At 46.5% G+C, this 20,404-nt stretch overlaps 1 protein-coding gene across 1 annotated transcript in view; it reads right to left on the bottom strand.

Moving 5' to 3' along the window:
- The window catches only part of LOC115099399 (semaphorin-4D-like), a 180,947-nt gene extending 163,835 nt beyond the window's left edge, over nucleotides 1–17,112 (bottom strand). The window contains exons 1-2 of the mRNA XM_029617029.1: nucleotides 17,064–17,112; nucleotides 9,258–9,403 (exon numbers count right to left, since the gene is read on the bottom strand). Of these exons, the coding sequence (XP_029472889.1) occupies nucleotides 9,258–9,403; nucleotides 17,064–17,112 (195 nt within the window). The remainder of the gene's footprint in view (nucleotides 1–9,257; nucleotides 9,404–17,063) is intronic.
- Between the last annotated feature and the right edge of the window lie 3,292 nt (nucleotides 17,113–20,404).

A 20,404-nucleotide genomic window follows, 5' to 3' on the forward strand; every position in this document is an offset into this window, starting at 1 on the left:
TGTGCCACAGCTCCTCAGAGTATGATACCCATTACCTTGGAATTTCCCGGAGGGTCCTTGGAAACCCTCGCCTTCCTGGATTCCGGAGCCGGAGGTAATTTTATCCAGCAAGACTTGGTCTCTCAACTACAGATTCCTAAGCAGAGACGAGAAGTTCCACTCCGGATTACCTCCATTCAGGGAACGCTCCTTCCAGGTCGCATATTGACCGCCACGGCTCCCATCACAGTCTGCACCGGGGCGATCCACTCGGAGGAGATAGCCTTCCTGATTTTCGAAAAGGCTGTCCACCCCGTGGTGCTGGGGCTGCCGTGGCTCCAAAAGCACTCACCTGTGATCCAGTGGGATACTCTGCAAATCACTAAGTGGAGTCCCTATTGCCTCTCCCATTGTATGAAGGTTCCCAAGCCTCCAGCACTTCTGCTTTTGCACTCCGCCCTCGGACCTCCAGCACCATATGAGGACTTTACGGATGTTTTCTCGAAGACTAAAGCAGAGATTCTTCCGCAGCATCGCCCATATGACTGCGCCATTGACTTGTTGCCCAGATCTATGCCACCTCGGGGTAGGGTGTACCCCTTGTCCCTGCCCGAGACACGGGCCATGTCTGAGTACATCACTGAGAATTTGGCGAAAGGATTCATTTGCCCGTCAAAGTCGCCCGCCGGGGCGGGATTCTTTTTCGTCAGCAAAAAGTATGGCTCCCTGAGGCCCTGTATCGACTACCATGGGCTCAATGCAATTACCAAATGAGACCGCTACCCTCTCCCTTTGATTCCAGAACTCCTGGATGGACTCCAGGGCGCCAGAGTCTTTACTAAGTTAGATCTACGCGGGGCCTACAACTTAGTTAGAATCCGTCCCGGGGACGAATGGAAGACCGCGTTCAATACCCGGGATGGGCATTACGAATACCCCGTAATGCCCTTTGGCCTTTGTAACGCCCCAGCGGTCTTCCAACACCTGATGAATGAGGTGCTACGGGATTTGCTCAATGTCTGTGTGATCGTCTACCTCGACGATGTCCTGATCTACTCCCGTGACCTGCCTACGCACCGCCAGCATGTTCGCCAGGTGCTCCAAATTCTCAGGGAGCACAGCTTATACACTAAGCTTGAGAAATGCAGCTTTGAAAAGACTTCCTTGCCGTTCCTGGGATATATTGTTTCAGCTGACGGCTTCCAGATGGATCTGGAGAAATTCGCTGCCATTAGGAACTGGCCGCAGCCGAGGGATCTCAAGGCATTGCAACGTTTCCTTGGCTTTGCTAACTTTTATCGGCATTTTATTCCCGGCTATTCTCGCATAGTGGCTCCTCTGACTGCGCTCACCCGGAAGGGAGCCAATGCGGTGGACTGGCCTGCCCAAGCCTGCCAAGCCTTTGAAGAGTTAAAAAGAGCTTTCTTACAAGACACAGGCCTCCACCATCCTGATCCCAGTTGGCCGTTCGTGGTTGAGGTTGATGCCTCGAATGTAGCGGTTGGAGCAGTGCTGAGCCAGCACTCCGATACTGGACAGCTTCTCCCGTGTTCCTTTTACTCTAGGAGATTCTCCCCGGCTGAAAGTGATTACAGAGTCGGCGACAAAGAACTAATCACCGTGAAGCTCACCCTGGAAGAATGGAGGCAGTGGTTGGAGGGAGCCAATCATCCCGTCACCATTTATACAGATCATAAAAATCTCTCTTTCCTCCGCCAAGCCCAGTGCCTGAACCCGAGACAAGCCCGGTGGTCTTTGTTTTTTGACCGATTTGACTTCACTCTGCGATATCGCCCAGGGCTCAAAAAATGTGCGAGCAGACGCCCTGACACGGTCCACCGAGATTGAGGAACCCCCTGAGATGCTCCAGTATATTTTGGATCCCAGGAAGGTGTGTGTCGCCGCCACCTCCGTGTCTTCCGAAGAAAAGACCGTAGTCCCACGCCGCTCTCGAAGGGCCATGCTGGCATGGGCCCACGAATCCCTCACTGGAGGACATGCTGGTACGCTAGACCTCCTCAACCGGTACTATTGGTGGCCAACGGTAAGACAAGATGTTCGTCTCTTCGTCGACTCCTGCCCCACCTGTGCACTGCAAAAACCGCTTGGCGGGAAACCTAGAGAGTTGTTACACCTCTTGCCTATCCCGGTGGAGCCCTGGACGCACCTCTCCACCGACTTTGTGGTGGACCTCCCAGCATCAGACGGGAACACGGTCATCTGGGTTGTTGTGGACCGGTTCTCCAAAATGGCACATTTTGTTCCCCTGTCAAAATTGCCTTCAGGGCCCAACTTGGCTAATCTATTTGTTCACCATGTGTTCCGACTTCATGGTCTTCCCCAGGACATCGTATCAGACCGAGGACCACAATTCACCTCCCGCTACTGGAGGGCATTATGTAAACGCTTCAAGGTCCAGTTGAGTCTCTCGTCAGCCTTCCACCCTCAGAGTAACGGGCAGACTGAACGTACGAACTGGACTCTGAAGACCTTCCTGCGCTCCTTTGTAAACAAAAGACAAGACGATTGGGCCAAACTTCTCCCAAGGGCGGAATTTTCTTACAACAATCACACACACTCTGCTACAGGAAGTTTTCCCTTCTTAGCTGTTTATGGGAAGCAACTTCTGCTGCCCTTGCCCTTGCCCTTGCCCTCACCTGAACCCAGAGTTGCACTGCCAACAGTGCAACTCTCTGCTCGCCAGCTACTTGTCCTCTGGACGTCTATCCAAAAGAAAATGCAAAGAGCCGCCCTTGCTGCCAAAAGATGGGCCGACAGCCACCGGCAGCCAGCACCAGTCTACCTCCCAGGGGATCGTGTTTGGCTGAGTACAAAGAATCTACCACTTCGGATTTCTTCCCGTAGACTCGCCCCCACATTCTGTGGACCATTCCGCACTGCTGAGCGTGTAGGAGCCGTCTCCTATCGCTTGCGCTTACCCTCCTCGATGCATGTGCACAATGTCTTCCATGTGTCGCTTTTGAAGCCTCTCATCCTCTCCAGGTACCATCCTCGAGCTCCCAAATCTGCAGATCCTTCCGTGCCAGGAGACACCACCAGGTACCTGTAAAAAGTTTTTGGGGGGGTCAGGAGGGTGGGGGAAGCTAAAGGATTAGTTTTAAAGGGTCGGGTGGGTTTTTTGTTTATCGACTCGGGCGCAGCCGATAAACAAAATCGTGATCGGGCCAGATGAAAAAAAAAACACGATGTGAATCGGAACCGGAATCAGAACCGATTCCGGTTCCAATTCACATCTCTATTCAAAACTTGGAGGACCAAGAGAAATCAGTTCAAAATCTACAAGCAACATTAGTCCAGGATCATTTGATTTTGAATAGGAAAGTTGAATTTGTGGAAAATCACCTGAGATGCTTGAATCTAAAGCTTTTGAACTTTCCAAGATTAGTTGGTGAACAGCCACGTAATACTCTTAGGAAATACATGTCTGAGATATGCATATTCCTCCAGAAAACATTCCTTTACTCAATAAAATTTAATTTCTACCTTTTTTACCCACAAGAGAGAATGAGGCATAGCACCCTTTTGATTTGGAAAATCTAACTGAATTCCTGGAATCCTCTACTACAGAGATTATTGAAAGAGCAACACTGCTAGTATCTTTTATTTGTGATCTTGGATTGGTCATGCGTAATTATTTTTGTTACGCTCACCGCCCACGGCAACCCCACGAAGCGGACCTCGAACCTTGCTGTGCAGCCCGCAGGACCCAGTTCTTCCTCCTTGGCAGCGGCAGACCGCCGGCTCCGACCTGGACCCCTGCCAGTGCCTCTGCCTCTGCATCTCATCCCGGGCCTTCCAGTCAGGATGCCCATGCCAGAACCTCAGGCCTTGCTTCGCATCCTGGGCCCTCCAGCCAGGACGCCCACGCCAGCTGAGTCTCCAGCAGTGCGGCACCTCCCTCTAGGCGTGTGCACGCGGCTCCTTGATTCCTTTAAAGGGCCTGCGGCAGGAACCAGGCAGCGGACCCCAGATGTTGATGTCATGTCCTGCTCAGTATAAATTCCCTAGTTTTCTCTGAAAGAATGGCCTTTGCAACAGGTCTCCTTGGTTTGCTTTTCCGTGGTTGCCTCGTTGTGTCTTCATTCCTGTTCCAGTGTCTTCGGTCCTCCGTTCCAGTGTTCGTCTGTCTGTTCGTTGTGATTGACTTCCTGATACTGATTTCTGCCTGCCTGACTACGTTGCCTTCTCCGACCACGTTGCCTTCTCCAAGCCTGACCTCTGCCTGCCTATGTTGCCTTCTCCAAGCCTGACCTCTGCCTGGCTGACTACGTTGCCTTCTCCAAGCCTGACCTCTGCCTGCCTGACCTTGTTGCCTCTCTCCAAGCCTGACCTCTGCCTGCCTGACCACGTTGCCTTCTCCAAGTCTGACCTCCGCCTGCCCGACTACATTGCCTTCTCCAAGCCTGACCTCTGCCTGCCTGACCACACCTGCTTTCTCCGTGCTCTGACCATCGCTACTCCTGACTACACCTGCCTTCTTTGTGCCCTGAACAACGCTACATATGACTTTGATATAGACTTTACGTTCCACGCTCCTTGTTGCTTGCTATACCATCATTTGGCAGCCAGCCTCAGTTCAAGCTCACCAGTGACCCTTTGGACGCTATCCTTGGGACGTGGACTCTTAGGACTTCTTCCCCTCTGTGCTCAAGCACCTTCAGTCTGTTCCAGTTCATCGGTGCTTGGGTTTCCATTCTGCAACCCGTCCTGGGTAGAACTATGTCGCCCTCTGGCTGCTGTCTCTGGGCTGAACTACCTGCTAGTACTATACTATCTTGAAGCCCATCTAAGTCCTGCCAGCCCCGGCACCCAAAGGCTCAACCCGAGGAGAATGTGGGCTGGTATAAGTGAAGCTTCAGTGGCCTCCAGCTTCAGTCTGCTCCACCTGCTGATGGTGGGGACCCGTGGGCCCTTGCCTGCGGGTTGCACCAACTCCGTCTCAGCCCAAGAATCCACCTCCAGCCCAACTATTTTCTGGGGGTAAATTTCATGGGTCAGTTTGTTCAAATTTTTCCTGACCTGGCTAAAGTCACACAAGAGTTGAGAAAAGGTTTCCTGACTATGTCAGGAGACCCAATCTCTTGGAGCAACTTTTCAATTAAGGTATCCAAGTAAATGTATAGTAAAATATAATAATTATTGCTATATATTTTTCCTTCCTGAACAACTTAAAACATTTCTTGACTTCTGGAAAAGGTTGCTTCCATTCTCTTCCCCTAATGAGAGTCCTATAACTTAAGAGTTTATAGGGTAGTGTATGCATGTTAAGGCAACTCCTGATATTGTTTTCTATTATGTGCTCCTCTTATGGATCCACCCCCAACTCAAAGATTTGTGGTCTAATTATAAGCATTTGGTTTTTCTTTAAAATATTGTTCTAATATTTGTATTGTCTGTTGTTTCCGTGTAAAGATAATATGCTTTGTAATGATGCTAAAATTCAATAAAAATAAAATAAAAAAAAATAAAAGTGCAAAGTGATACACATAGGGAAACATAATCCCAACTACAGATATACAATCCTGGGTTCCATATTAGGAATCACCTCCCTAAAAAAGGGCTTTGGAGTCTGCAGACAATAAATTGGAATCCTCAGCTCAGTGTGCAGCAGTGGTCAAAAAGCAAATAAAAAGTTAGGAATGATCCATAAAGGAATGGGGAATATAGCAAAGAATATCATATTGCTTCTGGATCAATCCATAGTGTGACCAGTCCTCATATATTAGGTGCATTTCTGATCACTCCTATCTCAAAAACAAATAGAATGTTAGGTTTTATTGGAAAGGAATGGAGAATAAAACAGAGAATATCAGAATGTCTCTGTATCGATCCATGTGTGATCACACCTTGAGTATTGTGTGTAATTCTGGTTGCTCCATCTTTAAAACAATAGAGCAAATTAGAAAAAGTACAGAATAGGGCAACCAAAATGATATAGGGGATGGAATGGTTCCTCTATAGAAAGGTTAGGACCCTTCAGCTTGCTTTTTTCAGGCTGAGAGGAGATATAATGGAGGTCTATCAAATCTTGAATGGGGTGGAAGGGGTAAAGAGGGAATGGTTATTTATCCTTTAATTATTACTAGTACTAGAGGGCAGTCCGTGAAGCTAATAAGTAGTACAGGGCTTTCCAAACCTATCCCGAGAACCCCACAAATTGCAAATTTATCTCATGCATATTCATTGTGGATTTGGGAAGACCTGAAGTAGTATATTTAAAACAAAATGGAGAACGTGTTTTTTTTTTTCACTCAGTGTAAAATTAACCTTTGGAATTTGATGCCAGAGAATGAGGTGAAAGCAATTAGTGTAGCTGGGTTTAAAAAGTGTTTAGGCAAGTGCTTGCTCCTAACCAGGGATAAGCAATTGCTTATCCCTGGCATTTCTTATGTTTTTTCATAGATGTAAATGAGGACATTTACATCCATTACAAAACTTTAGGAAATGGCTGCTAACCTGCAGTAAATAGTACAGGTCTCTTAGGGATGGATCTTCATACTAAGGTAACTTTCTCACTCTTAAGGTTAGCCAGCTAGGCCTAACATTTGAAAATCTATTTGCACTCAGCAGCAGGACCGGTGTAGTTACAGCTGCCTCTTAGCAGCAACTCTGGTACAGCATCCCCTCTCTCTCGTCCTACTCAGAGTTCACCTCTCATTCTCCTTTTAGCCCCTACCAAGTCCCTCAGCCCCCTCTATTTGCCACCTCTCCACAGTGCCCAGCATCCCTTCTCTCTATTCCCCTGTACAGCATTTCTCCTCTCTTTTTTCCCCAGCATCCTTCTCTTTCTCCCCTTCATTCCTTGCTCAGCACCACCCCAATTTCTTTTTCTCTTTTTTTTTTTTTTTTGCAGTGCCCGGTATCAATCTTCCCTCCACCACCGACTTTTGAAGAATCCTTTCTTTCTCTGTCTCTCTTCACCCCACCCTCACCTGCTCAGCGCCCTTTTCTCTCCTCACGGCTTTCCCACCCACTCAGTTTCTTCTGTCTTCCTCCCTCCCTCACACATGCACAGCATCCATTCTCTTCTTTCTTGTGGTGTCATATCTTAAAAATGGGTAGGTAGCATCTGGAGGTTTCTAGACATTTGGTGTCCTAAGTGACTGCCTTGTTCACGTAATGGCAGAACTGGCCTCAAACAAATAGGCAGCCGCTGGGTCAGAGATGGTTGGGAGGAGAGCACCCTAACTTAGGGCCAGAAGTACTAAGCTGCTTTCCCATTGACACAGAATAAAGTAAATCTGGCTCTAGTCAGCCAACCCTAGGCACTACTATTGAAGCTTTCAGTTTAGCCGGCTGGATTTAAGCCTATTTTCAGTCACAACCAAGCCAGCTAGGCTGAAATCAGCTTAAGCTATCTTCAGCCTTCTGCTCTGGGCTAAATACACTGGGGAACAATGAAAGTCTTACTGACCTAAAAAGGTCCTACTCTGTAGTATCTTGCTGTGCTGAACACGAATATGACCATGAAAAGTTTTTATTGGCTCTCATTTTGAAGATATTTAATATAGTTCACTTTCTATGTTTAGTCATGTAAATTTATCCAGTAGGACTGTAAATAAGCCCAAAATGATGTAATATTGCATCATATTGCATAATACCATCATGCACACATCATCCAGAGTTTATTACATCATTTTCTGATGCAATGCAGTTCTACTGCCATGCTGCTGCTGAGTAAGCTGACGTCAGCAGTGTGCTATATGAAGCCCGGTCAGAAAGGGTGAGCATTTGAAATATTCATGCTGGCTGACTACTGCTGGACACTCCTCAGAGATGCTCCCGAATAGGTGTACAAGAGACAAGCAAAGAAATCTAAGACGTAGTCTATGACTTCATTTTTCAAATGGTATTAACCGTAGGTCTCCTACTATTGGCATACAATTCAAGATGTAATTATATTATTGCATATTACAAAAAAACTAGAGCCAATTTTGCATTTTCACAATCACATTCGTGTTTAGCACATGGAACTTTATAAGAATTGACTAATTTCATTTCTGTAACATGACTTTTGTGAAAATTTGTTGCCCAGTGATATCAGCCCCCTTAATGTATTAATCGAGTAAGATCAGTTCATACCTCTGTTGAGATGCTAGACTGCTCTCAGGAATTCCTTGGAAAAAAACAAAACCCTTTAAGTCCTCAATTTGCTTAGGCTATTAGTTGCTTTGCTTGCCTATGCCAATGTAAACAATTGAAATGGAACATTTTAAAGATGTGCTTGATGGTCCTTAGTGGCAGATAATATTTCCAGAGTTAGGGATTGCTTTAATTTGAAGGGTACATGTGGCAGACCCTTCTCTGAAACGCCAGTCTTCAACCCAAGCAGGACAGAAGATATGGCCCTTGTACTCTTAGAATTCGATATTCAATAGCTTTGTCCGGATAACTTTTGGAATTACCCAGACAAAAAACAAGATTTTGAAATTTTCCCCTGCTTCCCCAGCTAAATTTTGCCTGAGCACTTTCTCACCTGCACAAAATTTAAAAAGAGATGGTGCTGGGGGGGAGGGCGGGGGGCATAACTAAACTTTAGCCAGTGACTGCTGATATTCAGATCTACCCGCCTAAATTAGCAAGGTACGTCTGGTTAGAAAAATAGAAATTGATGTGATTTAGAGCGAGGAAAGGTACATAAAGATGAAATTTGTATATTGCAGTCTTGGCCTAGCTTGACAGCAGCTAGGTAGAGAGTGCATCAAACTAGGTTGGGAGTACATTGTACAAATCTCATCTTTGTGTACCTTTCCTCACTCCAAATCACACCAAATCTTCACTAATGTGTACTGTGCTGTTCGTACCTCTGACTGTGCATGTAAAACTGCTCCCCAAAACCTCAGCCACCACCAAAACCTCACCTCCAGTTACTAGATGCCCCTCCTACAGTGGTATAAAAAGTTGACTAATGTGTGTGGCTCCCCAGATGCTCTCTCTCTCTTACCCTCACCACCTTATTTTGGCCATAATTCCAGGAAAAAAGGGATAGTTATTTCTGGTGTGATAGCATATGCCATGCTATCGCATGCAACGTTAAACACTCCTCCTTTACATAAAGTCCTCCCTTTTGACTAAATTTTTAGAATTGGCATACGCATCCCGCAACACGTTATTGCATTATGTTATGGTGCTATTGCGGGCGATAAGGCCCGAACGCGATTTGATGAATGACCCTGTTGGTTTTCTGTACAATTCAATGTTTTAATCAATTTGTGAAGTGCCAAGAAACGTCTGAGTATTTGAATTAAAATGCATACCTTCTGCTGTAGTTCACTAATGTCCAATGCATTTACAGCATAGATTGCTTCTCGAGCTCCCACATACAATACATTTTCATCTTCACTTAGTAATAACATCGAATAGTTAGAAATGTCTGGCTCATAAAAATATTTGAGATTTATTTCTGTAAAACACAAAATAAAGGTATTTCAAAATTTATAGTAAGCGCTTATTCTATGACTTTTAACACAAAGCATCACCAATAAGCTGCTCCAGATGAGGATCTCAAAAATACCCCTATGCAGCATCTGGATGGAAAGAAAACATGAAAGCTTATTTCTTTCATCTATAAACCTGCAGCTCTCCCAAGCTCAGTACTGTGATGAGACCTCGATACCATGAAGTGCATCAGTATTCCTGCAGCAAGCAGATCCAGACAGCACAGGACAGCGGAGCATCAATAGCAAGAAGAATGTTTGACAAGTTAGATATTACACTTCTTTTCATTCTTGAATGTACTCATCACTCTTTCATTGCAGTATATGTCCAGAATCAACAAAGCAGAATGGCAGAAAGACAGACCTGTATCCCTGAATCAATGCATCACCTTCTGCCAAACACAAATTTGTATTATGCATGTTCATCAAATGCTAGGGATGTACATTCATTTAAAATGAATGCACAAAACATGATAAGGCCAATTTGTTTCATTTGGGGGCAGGGCCAGCGCTAGTTTTTTGTTGCCCTGTGCAAAAAGTTATTGTGCTGCCCCCCCCCCCCCCCCCCAATTTATTTACAGGATGGAGCCCAGCTCCATCCTGTAATCTATATTTTTTAAAAGCCCCCCCCCCCCACCCAGAACCCATGGATAAGGAAGTGTATTAAGTATCCTAGGCAAACCTTACAGCCTTGCACACACGCCCCCCCCCCCCAACACACACTCCCACACCCTTTACAGACACACACAATTAAATTATACATTTATAACAAATTTTACATGAAAAAGAACATTCAAAAGTACAGTTTCCTGAGGCAAAAATATCACTCATAACATGCATATTATATTTACATGCACTCCTGTCATGGCAACCAGAAAACTTTGCAAAAAAGACACTTGGAACTCCTATGGAATTCGACTTTTTGTAATGTAAGAGTAAATAACCGATTCACATCTACCCGTTCTAGACCTCTCATGATTTTAAACACCTCTATCATATCCCTCTTCAGTCGTCTCTTCTCCAAGCTGAAAAGTCCTAACCTCTTTAGTCTTTCCTCATAGGGGAGTTGTTCCATTCCCCTTATTCCATTCCCCTTATTGGAAACCACACTTGGCATGGCCAGGGATCATGGTTCCCTTGACCTGATGTAACTTTACGAGAGTCTTCGAGAGAAGTGGAAGTGGAGGGAATGCATATAGGAGACCGGTTGCCCATGATAGGGAGAACGTCTCTTGGCTGATAGTGTTGGCTGCGAGTGAAAGAGCAGAAGTTGTCTACTTTGCGATTTTGAGGTGACGCAAAGAGGTCTATTTGAGGATAACCCCATTGGTGGAAGATCGAGTTCGCTACTGAGGGGTTGAGAGACCACTCGTGTGGTTGAAAGATGCGACTCAGCTTGTCTGCCAACACATTGTCCACTCCCAGAAAGTAGGTGGCCCTGAGGTACATCGAGTGGGAGAGGGCCTCCGCCCATATCTGTGCAGCTTCCTGACACAGAAGGTAGGAACCCATCCCTCCCTGTTTGTTGATGTACCACATGGCCACCTGGTTGTCCGTCTGGATCAGGATGACTTGATTGGAAAGGCGATCCTGAAATATCCTGAGAGCATATCTGATTGCTCACAGCTCCAGGAAATTTATTTGGTGTTTGGCTTCCTCTGGAGACCAAAATCCTTGTGTCTGCAGATTGGCCACGTGGGCTCCCCAGGTGAGATTAGAAGCATCGGTGGTGAGAGTTATTTGAGGGTCTAGAGCCTGGAAGGGCAAGCCCTGGAGGAGATTGATCTGATTTTTCCACCAGGCAAGAGACAGACGGAGTGAGTCGGTGACGTGGACAATGGTCAACAGGGGCTGAATGGGTTGAGTCCATTGTGACCTTAGAGTCCACTGCATGACTCTCATGGCCAAGCGGGCCATTGGGGTGACCTGAACTGAGGACGCCATGTGTCCCAGGAGGATGAGAAAGCGGTATGCAGTCGTGGAGTGTTGAGACTGCAGCTGGTGTGCAAGAGACACGAGAGTGAGAGCTCGCTGTCGAGGCAGGAAAGCCTTTGTCTGCAAGGTGTCCAAGTCTGCCCCAATGAACGATAAGGTTTGAGATGGGACCAAGTAGGATTTGCCGTAATTGACGAGAAATCCGAGTGAAATTAGAGTGTGTAAAGTAAGATGTAGGGACGACAGAGCAGCTTGCTCCGTGGGAGCCCTGATTAACCAATCGTCTAGATAGGGGTAGACATGAACACCTTGAATTCTGGGGAAGGCTGCAACTACAACGAGGCATTTTGTGAAGACTCATGGTGCAGACGCAAGGCCAAATGGAAGCACTCGGTACTGATAGTGCTTGGGGCCTACTAAAAACCTCAGGTATTTGCGATGAGATGGAATTATCGCAATATGAGTGTATGTGTCCTGGAGGTCTAGAAAGCAGAACCAGTCTCCTCTTTGTAGAAGAGGAAGAAGAGAGCCCAAAGTTACCATTTTGAACTTCTCTCGCTGGAGGTACTTGTTCAGGGCACGTAGATCCAGAATTGGACGAACGCCTCCCAATTTTTTTGGGGATTAGAAAGTACCGGGAATAGAACCCTAGGCCTTGTTGTGAGTATGGCACTGGTTCTATTGTTCTGGACTGGAGGAGGAGGGAGACCTCCTGCTCCAGGAGTAGTGAGTGGTCAGATGTTCTCCATGTCGGTAGAGATGGGGAGTCCGGTGGAATGGAGAGAAAGTTCAGACTTGAGCAATTATCGCTAGGACCCACTGGTCTGAGGTGATTGAGTGCCACTTGTTGTTGAAATGGCACAATCGACCTCCCACTGGTATGTGGGGCAATGGAAGCTGGCTGCTGCTCTCTATGTAAGAGTCAAAAACCGGAAGCAGGGCCGGCTGAGGGGCTGTTTGCAGTTTTTGTTTCCATGTCTGACGAGACTGGGCTTTGTGAAACAGTCTCGTAGAACGGGTTCTAGTTGGTGGCGGGTAGGACTTCTTCGGGCGGAAGACTGACTTCTTAGAGTCTTTCCTAAAAGGCTGTTTTGAAGAGTATTCGGAAGGCATGAGAGAGAGCTGTCTCAGGGTCTCATGATGGTCCTTTAGTTCCGCCACTGTCCGTTGAATCTGCTCACCAAACAGATTGTCTCCTACACAGGGGAGGTCGGACAATCTGGCCTGAACTTCAGGGCGAATGTCGGAAGATTTGAGCCAGGCCCATCATCTTGCTGAAATAGCAGTTGCAGATACCCTGGTTGCAGTGTCAAAGATATCATAAGATGATCGTATCTCATGCTTGCCTGCCTCAAAACCCTTGTTGACTAGGGTTTGGAGTTGCTCTTGAAATTGCTGAGGCAGGAAGTCTGTTAAGTCTTGTATCTGCTTAAATAAGACCCTATTATATTGGGTCATATAGAGCTGATAAGAGGCAATTCTGGAGATGAGCATTGATCCCTGGAAGACACGGCGTCCAATGGCATCTAGAAATTTCTGATCCTTGCCTGGGGGAAAGGAAGTGTGAGGTTTTGCTCTCCTTGCTCTTTTCTGGGCAGATTCGACAACCACAGATTGGTGATCCAATTGAGGTTTGCAAAACCCTGGAGCTGACTGAACGAGATAGGTGGTGTCAGCTTTCCTGTGGACTGGAGCCACAGAGCCAGGATGTTCCCAATTATTTTTGAGGAGATCTAGAAGAACCTGGTGGATAGGGATGGAGGTTTATTTCCTTGGGAGCATCCAGGAATTGTAACAACTCCATCATTTGATGCCTGTCATCTTGTTCAGTCTGCAATTGGAAGGGTACCAATTCAGACATCTCCTTCACAAAATTTATGAAAGAAAGGTCCTCTGGAGGAGAACGCTTTCTACTTTCAGTAGGTGAAGGTGGTGAAGGCAAATCATCGGTGTCTGGTGAAGAATCATCAGTCCAGGTGTCGTAGGGATCAGCACATGCTCCTCTAGGGTCTAGAGGAGGACGGGGCGGTGGGATCACTGAAGGTCCTGGTCAAGGCTCCGAAGGACTCGAAGGAATAACTGGAGGCACCGATGAAGGCATCGAACGCACCAATGGATGGCTCGATGGTGCCGATGGATGCGTCGGCACTGATGGGTGGATCGGTGGCACCGACGGACGTATCGGCATCGACGGCTGAGGCATCGGCAGAACTCGCGAAGGAGGGATGCAGAACGGTGTTTCTCCTCCCGATGACAACGCAAGCGGGGAGGGCACCGGAGCCATTGGTGACCCGGGGTCCATTGGTGGAAAAGCAGCCATAAGTGCTTCCATCCTCGAGAGCAGCGGTGCCAACGTTGCTGGAATCGGGTCAGTGGTCGGTTCCGCAATCGGTACCGGTGTCGGTGCCGGAGGAACCTGGAGTCAATGCATCGCCTTGTCGATGGCCTCCTGAACCATCCGGTCCAGTTCTTCTCGGAGACATGGAGCAAGCAGCCCCGGCTCTGGAACAGAAGAAGGAGGCAGAGGCATAGCCGGAGGGACCACTGTTAAAGGCGGAGTCGCGGCTCCCGATACCATGTCGGGTGAGGGTTGCCTCAGTGACCCGGTCGCCGAAAAGGTCGGTGCCTTTTCTGGATGGGGTTTCTTCGACAGCGGCTCGGACGATGGCGAGGTCGATGATTTCGCTCCGTCGATGGTCTGAGACTTTCGATGCCGGTGGCGATGTTTATCTCTATGATCCTCTCAGTTCTGAGGGGGAGTAGAGGGTAACAAAGGCCGAGAAGTCGTCGATGCCAGATGGTCACTGACCAGAGGTCGATGCTGGCGTGAAGTTGACAGTGCCGGTTCTGACGACGTTGATGCAATGGACGGCGTCGGGGTTTGAGCATGGAAGAGAAACTCCATCTTCTCCATTCTAGCCTTGCGACATTTTGGTGTCATAAGGGCACATTTGGTACAGGTTAGGACATTGTGCTCACTTCCGAGACACATTACACAGACTTTGTGAGGGTCTGTGATGGGCATGGTGCGATTACAGTCCGGGCACCGGCGGAACCCCGACGCCATGGCCATGAAAAAAATTGAGCCGCGGTATGGTCGACGGCCAGTAGGCCGCGAGGGTCAAACTCGACGGTAATCGATGGAAAATGGGTAAAAAACTTACCGGAGTACCACGGCTTGAAAAAAGTTGAAGGAGTGACCCCTGTGGGGTAAATTAAATTTTAGTAACTCCGTGAGGAAAATTCCTGTCAGGAATCTCTGCAGAGCTCCTTAACCGCGTGGCTACTGCTGCGCGGAAAAAAGAAGACTGAAATGGGAACCCAGCTGGCTGCAGGGTTAGTGCCATGCTGGGCATGCCCAGTAGGGGCCAGTCAAAGTTCTGGAAACTTTGACAGAAGTGTTCCGTGATTGGACTCCATCCGGTGATGTCACCCATATGTGAGGACTACCATCCTGCTTGTCCTATGAGAAAGTAATATACGTTTACAGGCTGATACAGTACAGTGCGCTCCACTGGAGCGCACTGTTAGTCCAGGTTTGGACGCGTGTTTTCGACACGCTAGCTTTACCCCTTATACAGTAAGGGGTAATAGCGCGTCGAAAATGCACGTCCAACCCCCCCAAAACTAATAGCGCCCACAACATGCAAATGCATGTTGATGGCCCTATTAGTTATTCCCGTGCGATACAGAAAGTAAAATGTGCAGCCAAGCCGCACATTTTACTTTCAGAAATTAATGCCTGCCCAAAGACTCTGGGGAAGTGTACAGAAAAGTAGAAAAAAACTGCTTTTCTGTACACCCTCCGACTTAATATCATAGCGATATTAAGTCGGAGGCCCCAAAAGTAAAAAAAAAAGTAAAAATTAAAAAAAAATTAAAAATCAGCCCGCGGCCCGCGGGTCGGAAGACAGATGCTCAATTTTGCCGGCGTCCATTTTCCGAACCCGTGGCTGTCAGCGGGTTTGAGAACCGACGCTGGAAAAACTGAGCGTTGGCTATCAAACCCGCTGACAGCCACCGCTCCTGTCAAAAAGGAGGCACCAAGGATGTGCTAGTGTCCCTAGTGCCTCCTTTTACCGCGGGCCCTAATTTGCATAGGCCACCCTCCTGAATTGCGCGCTCAGTTGAGTTGCCTGTGCGCGTGCCGGGAGAACGGGCACTCGCCCGCTCTCCAGAGCGTTTTTCTGTATCGGCCTGTTAGTTTGTATATGTAGTTTTTCTCTCTCCCCAGTTTTTTAAATGAGTTTCATTGTAAAGCTCCTATGCTGTAGTTCTGTTATCTGGAAACTGATGTGATGTTTCTAACGAATGTCGGTATACAAAAATGCTAAATAAATAAATAAGTAAATAAACAAATAAATAAATAAATAAATAAGAATATTCATAAAAAGAATATTTTAAACCAGTTAATGAATAGAATATCAAAAATTTCCCAAACACCAAAAAGAATTTCAAAAATCCCCTCTATTCCCCACCCCTCAAAAAAATATTTCAAAAGAGCAGAATCATCAAATTACACCCAATTTTTACAACTAATAAGGATTTAAAAATCTGCTCTCCATACCTGGGATCTGATTTCCAGTCACCCTGAGATTGTTGTGGATTGGGGGAGGTAGGGCCTCACAATTTTTAGCTTTTCTCTCACACACATGCACAATAACACATTCATTCTCTCACACACTCCTTCTCTCTAACAATCACAGGCTGCCTCTCCCTCAGTCTCACAGATACATTTTGTGTGTGTGTGTGTGTGTGTGCGTGCCTGTGAGATATGTGACACATAAGCTCTCAAAGGCACACAAACATACACAAAACACAAGCTCTCACACAGACATACACAGAAGCTCTCACACAGACATACCTATGGCCTTACACAATCACACACACACATAGGTTCTCACACAGACTCTCTCTCACACACACACACACACACACACACACACACTCACATAGGATCTTACACAGACAAACACATGCACACACAAACAGTCTCTCAGATACATACAGGCTCTCACTCATTCACACATACATACAAGCTCACACACACACATGGTCTCCCTTTTTCATTGGGTCCTGGTGGGATGAGCTCCACCACAGTCCCGCTGGCCTCCTGTTGTCTTCAGGCTATGGCGCCATAGGCCTCCTGCTATCTTTGGGCCATTCGGCCTACCAATCTTCCTGCTTGGGGGGGGGGGGGGGGAGGGAGTGGAAGCTGTGCATGGGCGTGTGCACATACCCATACTCGGAAGTCGGGTCTCTCTAAGTATGGACATGCATGCCTGCATGCCTGCACACAGCTTTTGCTCCCTTCTCCCCCAAGCAAGAAGATCAGTGGGCCATTTGGCCCAAAGATAGCAGGAAGCCTTCTTTGACCGCTGGCTGGTTTAGGCTCTGCTGGAGGCCCGCGGCCTCTCCTGCTACTGCAGGCCTGCCTCCTCCCCGGGTGTGCTGCTCCATGCAAATTTACGATATGTGCAACTGGTCATTCCAGGCAAGTGCCTGAGCACAACACTTGCGCCCCTACTTAGGCCTAGACCTAGATCTGAAGTTGGGACCTCGACTAGGGCATAGACCGAGGCCCAAACTAGGGGCCATGGCCTAGGCCAGAGTGTGATGCCAAGGACTTGACCTAGGCCTGGGCTGATGCCGGGATCTCGTCTTAGATAGTCCCAGCCCGAACAAACTTACCTGATCTGTCTTGATTCTGTGGATCCAGCCAGGTCAGGTCTTGATGCATGGGCCTTGGCCTAAGCTGGAGCCTGGGCCCAGGCCTGACACCATGGCCAGACCTGGAGGCTGCGTCCTGATGCTGGGACCTTGACCTGGACCCAGGCCCGATGACAGGTCCCAGCCTGGAGGCTGGGTTTTTATGCAGAGTGTTTCAGGCCTAGGCCAAGGCATCAGGACCTGGCCTCCAGGCCACTCCCCGGCATTAGGTCTCTGTCTGGGTTGAGGCACCAGTGTCGGGACCCGGCCTTCCCTTTGGTGCTCTGGCCTAGGTCGAGGCATTAGCCTTGCATAGACTAAGGCTGAAGTCTTCGAGATCTATCGCAACCTCGGCCTATGCAAGACCAAGGTTTTGGCCTGAGACTAGGCCCTCTTCGATAGATCCCCACTGGATTGAGTAAGTGGGGGCTGGGGAAGATCCTGGTCCTGGCATTTTTCTGGGTGGGTGAGAGGCCCCGTTTTTTGTTTTTTTTTTTTTGGCTGTGTTTGGAGTTTTCTTTTAATGTTTGATTTATTTTTTTCATTCGAATGAAACAAATCAAACATTCCACGAACTGAAATTCAGAGGAAAAAACAACATTCTAAAAATGAACCGAAAAACAAAAACACATTTTTTTCCCCCGCACATCCTTATCAAATACACAGCCGTAAGCATGCACAGCAACTTAGTATTTATTTTATTTATTTATTTATTTATTTATTTATTTATTTATTTAAAGAATCTTCTGTACCGATATTAGTGGAGACATCATTTATTTATTTAGAGACTTTTATATACCAGTATTAGTAGGGACATCATACCGGTTCACATTTGAACAGCAGGTTTGAAAGTACATATTAACAGGGAGAAAGAACTGGGAGGGGGATAACACAAGAGCAGCGTAGAAATGTAGCTTAACAACAGGCAAACATAAAAGCTTAACAACAGGTGAACATAGAGCTCCTTAATATAAGGAATATAGGATAGTCTATATGGGAGATAGTATAGCATATAAGAAAGTTATCAATTAATAATTGAGAGGGGGCAGGACTAAGAACAGTCGGGGCCTCCGGACGTAGTCTGCCCTTTCTCTTAGTATGTGGCATTATTTAGAGGAAATGGTTTTTACATTTCTCAGCGCATCTAATATTCAGTTCTAGGATCATCAATGAAGAGAAAAAGAGGTAATAAGTTAAGCACTTGGTAAAACTTACTATTTCAGCGGATAAGATATTGTTCCCATTTAACTTCTGTGGAATCCAAACAAAGCCTGGGCGCCGCAGGGAGGGTTGGTTTAAACACTACCAACCCCTCCCCTCAATGACGTCAGTGGCCGGTCTCAGCTGCAGCTCCAATGAGCAGACCTCCTTCAGGAAAACAGCAGCAATTCAAACAGGGGAAAACAGTCCAAATAAGCAGGGCCAGGAACTCCTTACCCCACCAAGGTAATTCTCCTCTCCTTCTCTCCTCGCAGGGAAAATTTAATTTATCCCACGGAGCTCGGACGCCAAACCAACCTACTGGGCAGCCATCTTGGATCCGCCCCACACCTCATCAGGCGTGTATCTTATACAGAACTGAAAGTATGGCGGATCTAAAACTGTGAAAGGATGTATAGATACCTTCCAATATATAACACTGGCATCTGTGTGCGTGGCTATGTACAGTCCGTGTGAGCGGTAAGCTCATGTTTCCGCTGTGCCGCACATGTGCTGACAATAGTCTGCAGGATATGTGCACCCACACAGACGAGGAGAGAGCCCTCTTAGGGACTTGGTGCACTGTGGAGATGAATGTGGCTGTTGCAAAAGGGTATGTGATTGCTGAAATATGTGAAATATGGCACTTTCAATGTAAATCTGTCAGTCTGTTTTCTGAATACATAAAAATGCATCTCCGTCAAAAATAAGAGGCCTCTGGTTACCCTCAGTGGTGTACCGATGGAGAAAAACAAAACATGTATATATCTGATTTTTACAAAAAAGAAGGTGTAGTTTTCAGGCCTGAACAGGTTAGTATAAACCCTGCAAAGTACCAAATTGCTAAGCTTTTCTTAAACTCTTTGTGGGGGAAGTTTGTCCAAAGAACAAACCTACATGTTACAAGTATTGTGAGAGATCCTGACAATCTGTATAAGTATTTGTTTTCACCCGAATATGAGGTTTCATCATGCGATTTTATTGATGAAGAAACAGCCTGTGTGACATGGAAGCATTCAAAAGACCGCAGCGTGTTGTCAGGTAATACAAACATCTTCATTGCTGTTTCACAACTGCTTATGCTCGTTTAGAACTGTACAACCTGCTTGACAGTTTGCAAGAACGTTGTCTGTACCACGATACAGACTCTATGATATTTGTGAGTCATGAGGGTGCCAGTGACCCCCTTTTGGGAGATTATTTAGATCAGTTGATGAGCAAGATACCCGCAGATGAGCATATCACAGAGTTTGTATCGGCTGGGCCCAAAACATATGGCTACAAATTGTCCAGTGGAAAGACCTATATGAAAGTGAAAGGGTTTACGCTAAATGTAGAAAATTGTAAAAAGATCAATTTCACTAATTTGAAAGATCTTTGACTATAAAACTGAGGCTGTGGACAAGAGTCCTAAAAGATACAGGTACAACAATCTGGGATCATAAGAAACAAAAAGACCTGGTCGATAGAGACTGGTCTACTTAAGAAAACACAAAGGGTTGTATACTATAAAAGGGTAATAAAAGAGGGATTTAACATGCTGCCCTATGGATATTGATTTTGTGGGTGTGCGCTGGAGGCACCCCTTTTCATGTATTTTAGCTGGACCATCAAATAGCGGCAAAAGCTTCTTTGTTAAAAACCTACTGGATCACGCAGGGCGTGTGTTGACTGACATGCCTAATAATATTGTATGGTGTTATAGTTGCTGGCAACCTTTGTATAAAGAAATGTTGTGTAAATATCTTTTTATTACCTTTATGGATTCTTTGCCTGATACTTTTAATGATGATCAACTGTTTCCAACCAATAAAATAAATATGGTTATTGTAGATGATTTGATGGCTTCTGCTTGTAAAAGTGATGAAATCGAGAAAGCCTTCACACAATATGTGCATCACAGAAATCTGAGTATTATATATATTGTACAAAATGTCTTCTGTCAAGGCAAAACAAGCAGAACTATAGCCTTAAATACCAAATATATGGTACTCTTTAAGAATCCTAGAGACAAGTTGCAAATCGCTGTTTTAGCCAGACAGATGTACCGTGGTAAGTCACGCTTCTTTTTAGAAGCCTTTGAGGATGCCACCAGAAAGCCATATGGATATCTCATTGTGGAT

Source organism: Rhinatrema bivittatum, chromosome 1 (genome assembly GCF_901001135.1).
Source record: "Rhinatrema bivittatum chromosome 1, aRhiBiv1.1, whole genome shotgun sequence".
NCBI classification, from domain to species: Eukaryota; Metazoa; Chordata; class Amphibia; order Gymnophiona; family Rhinatrematidae; genus Rhinatrema; species Rhinatrema bivittatum.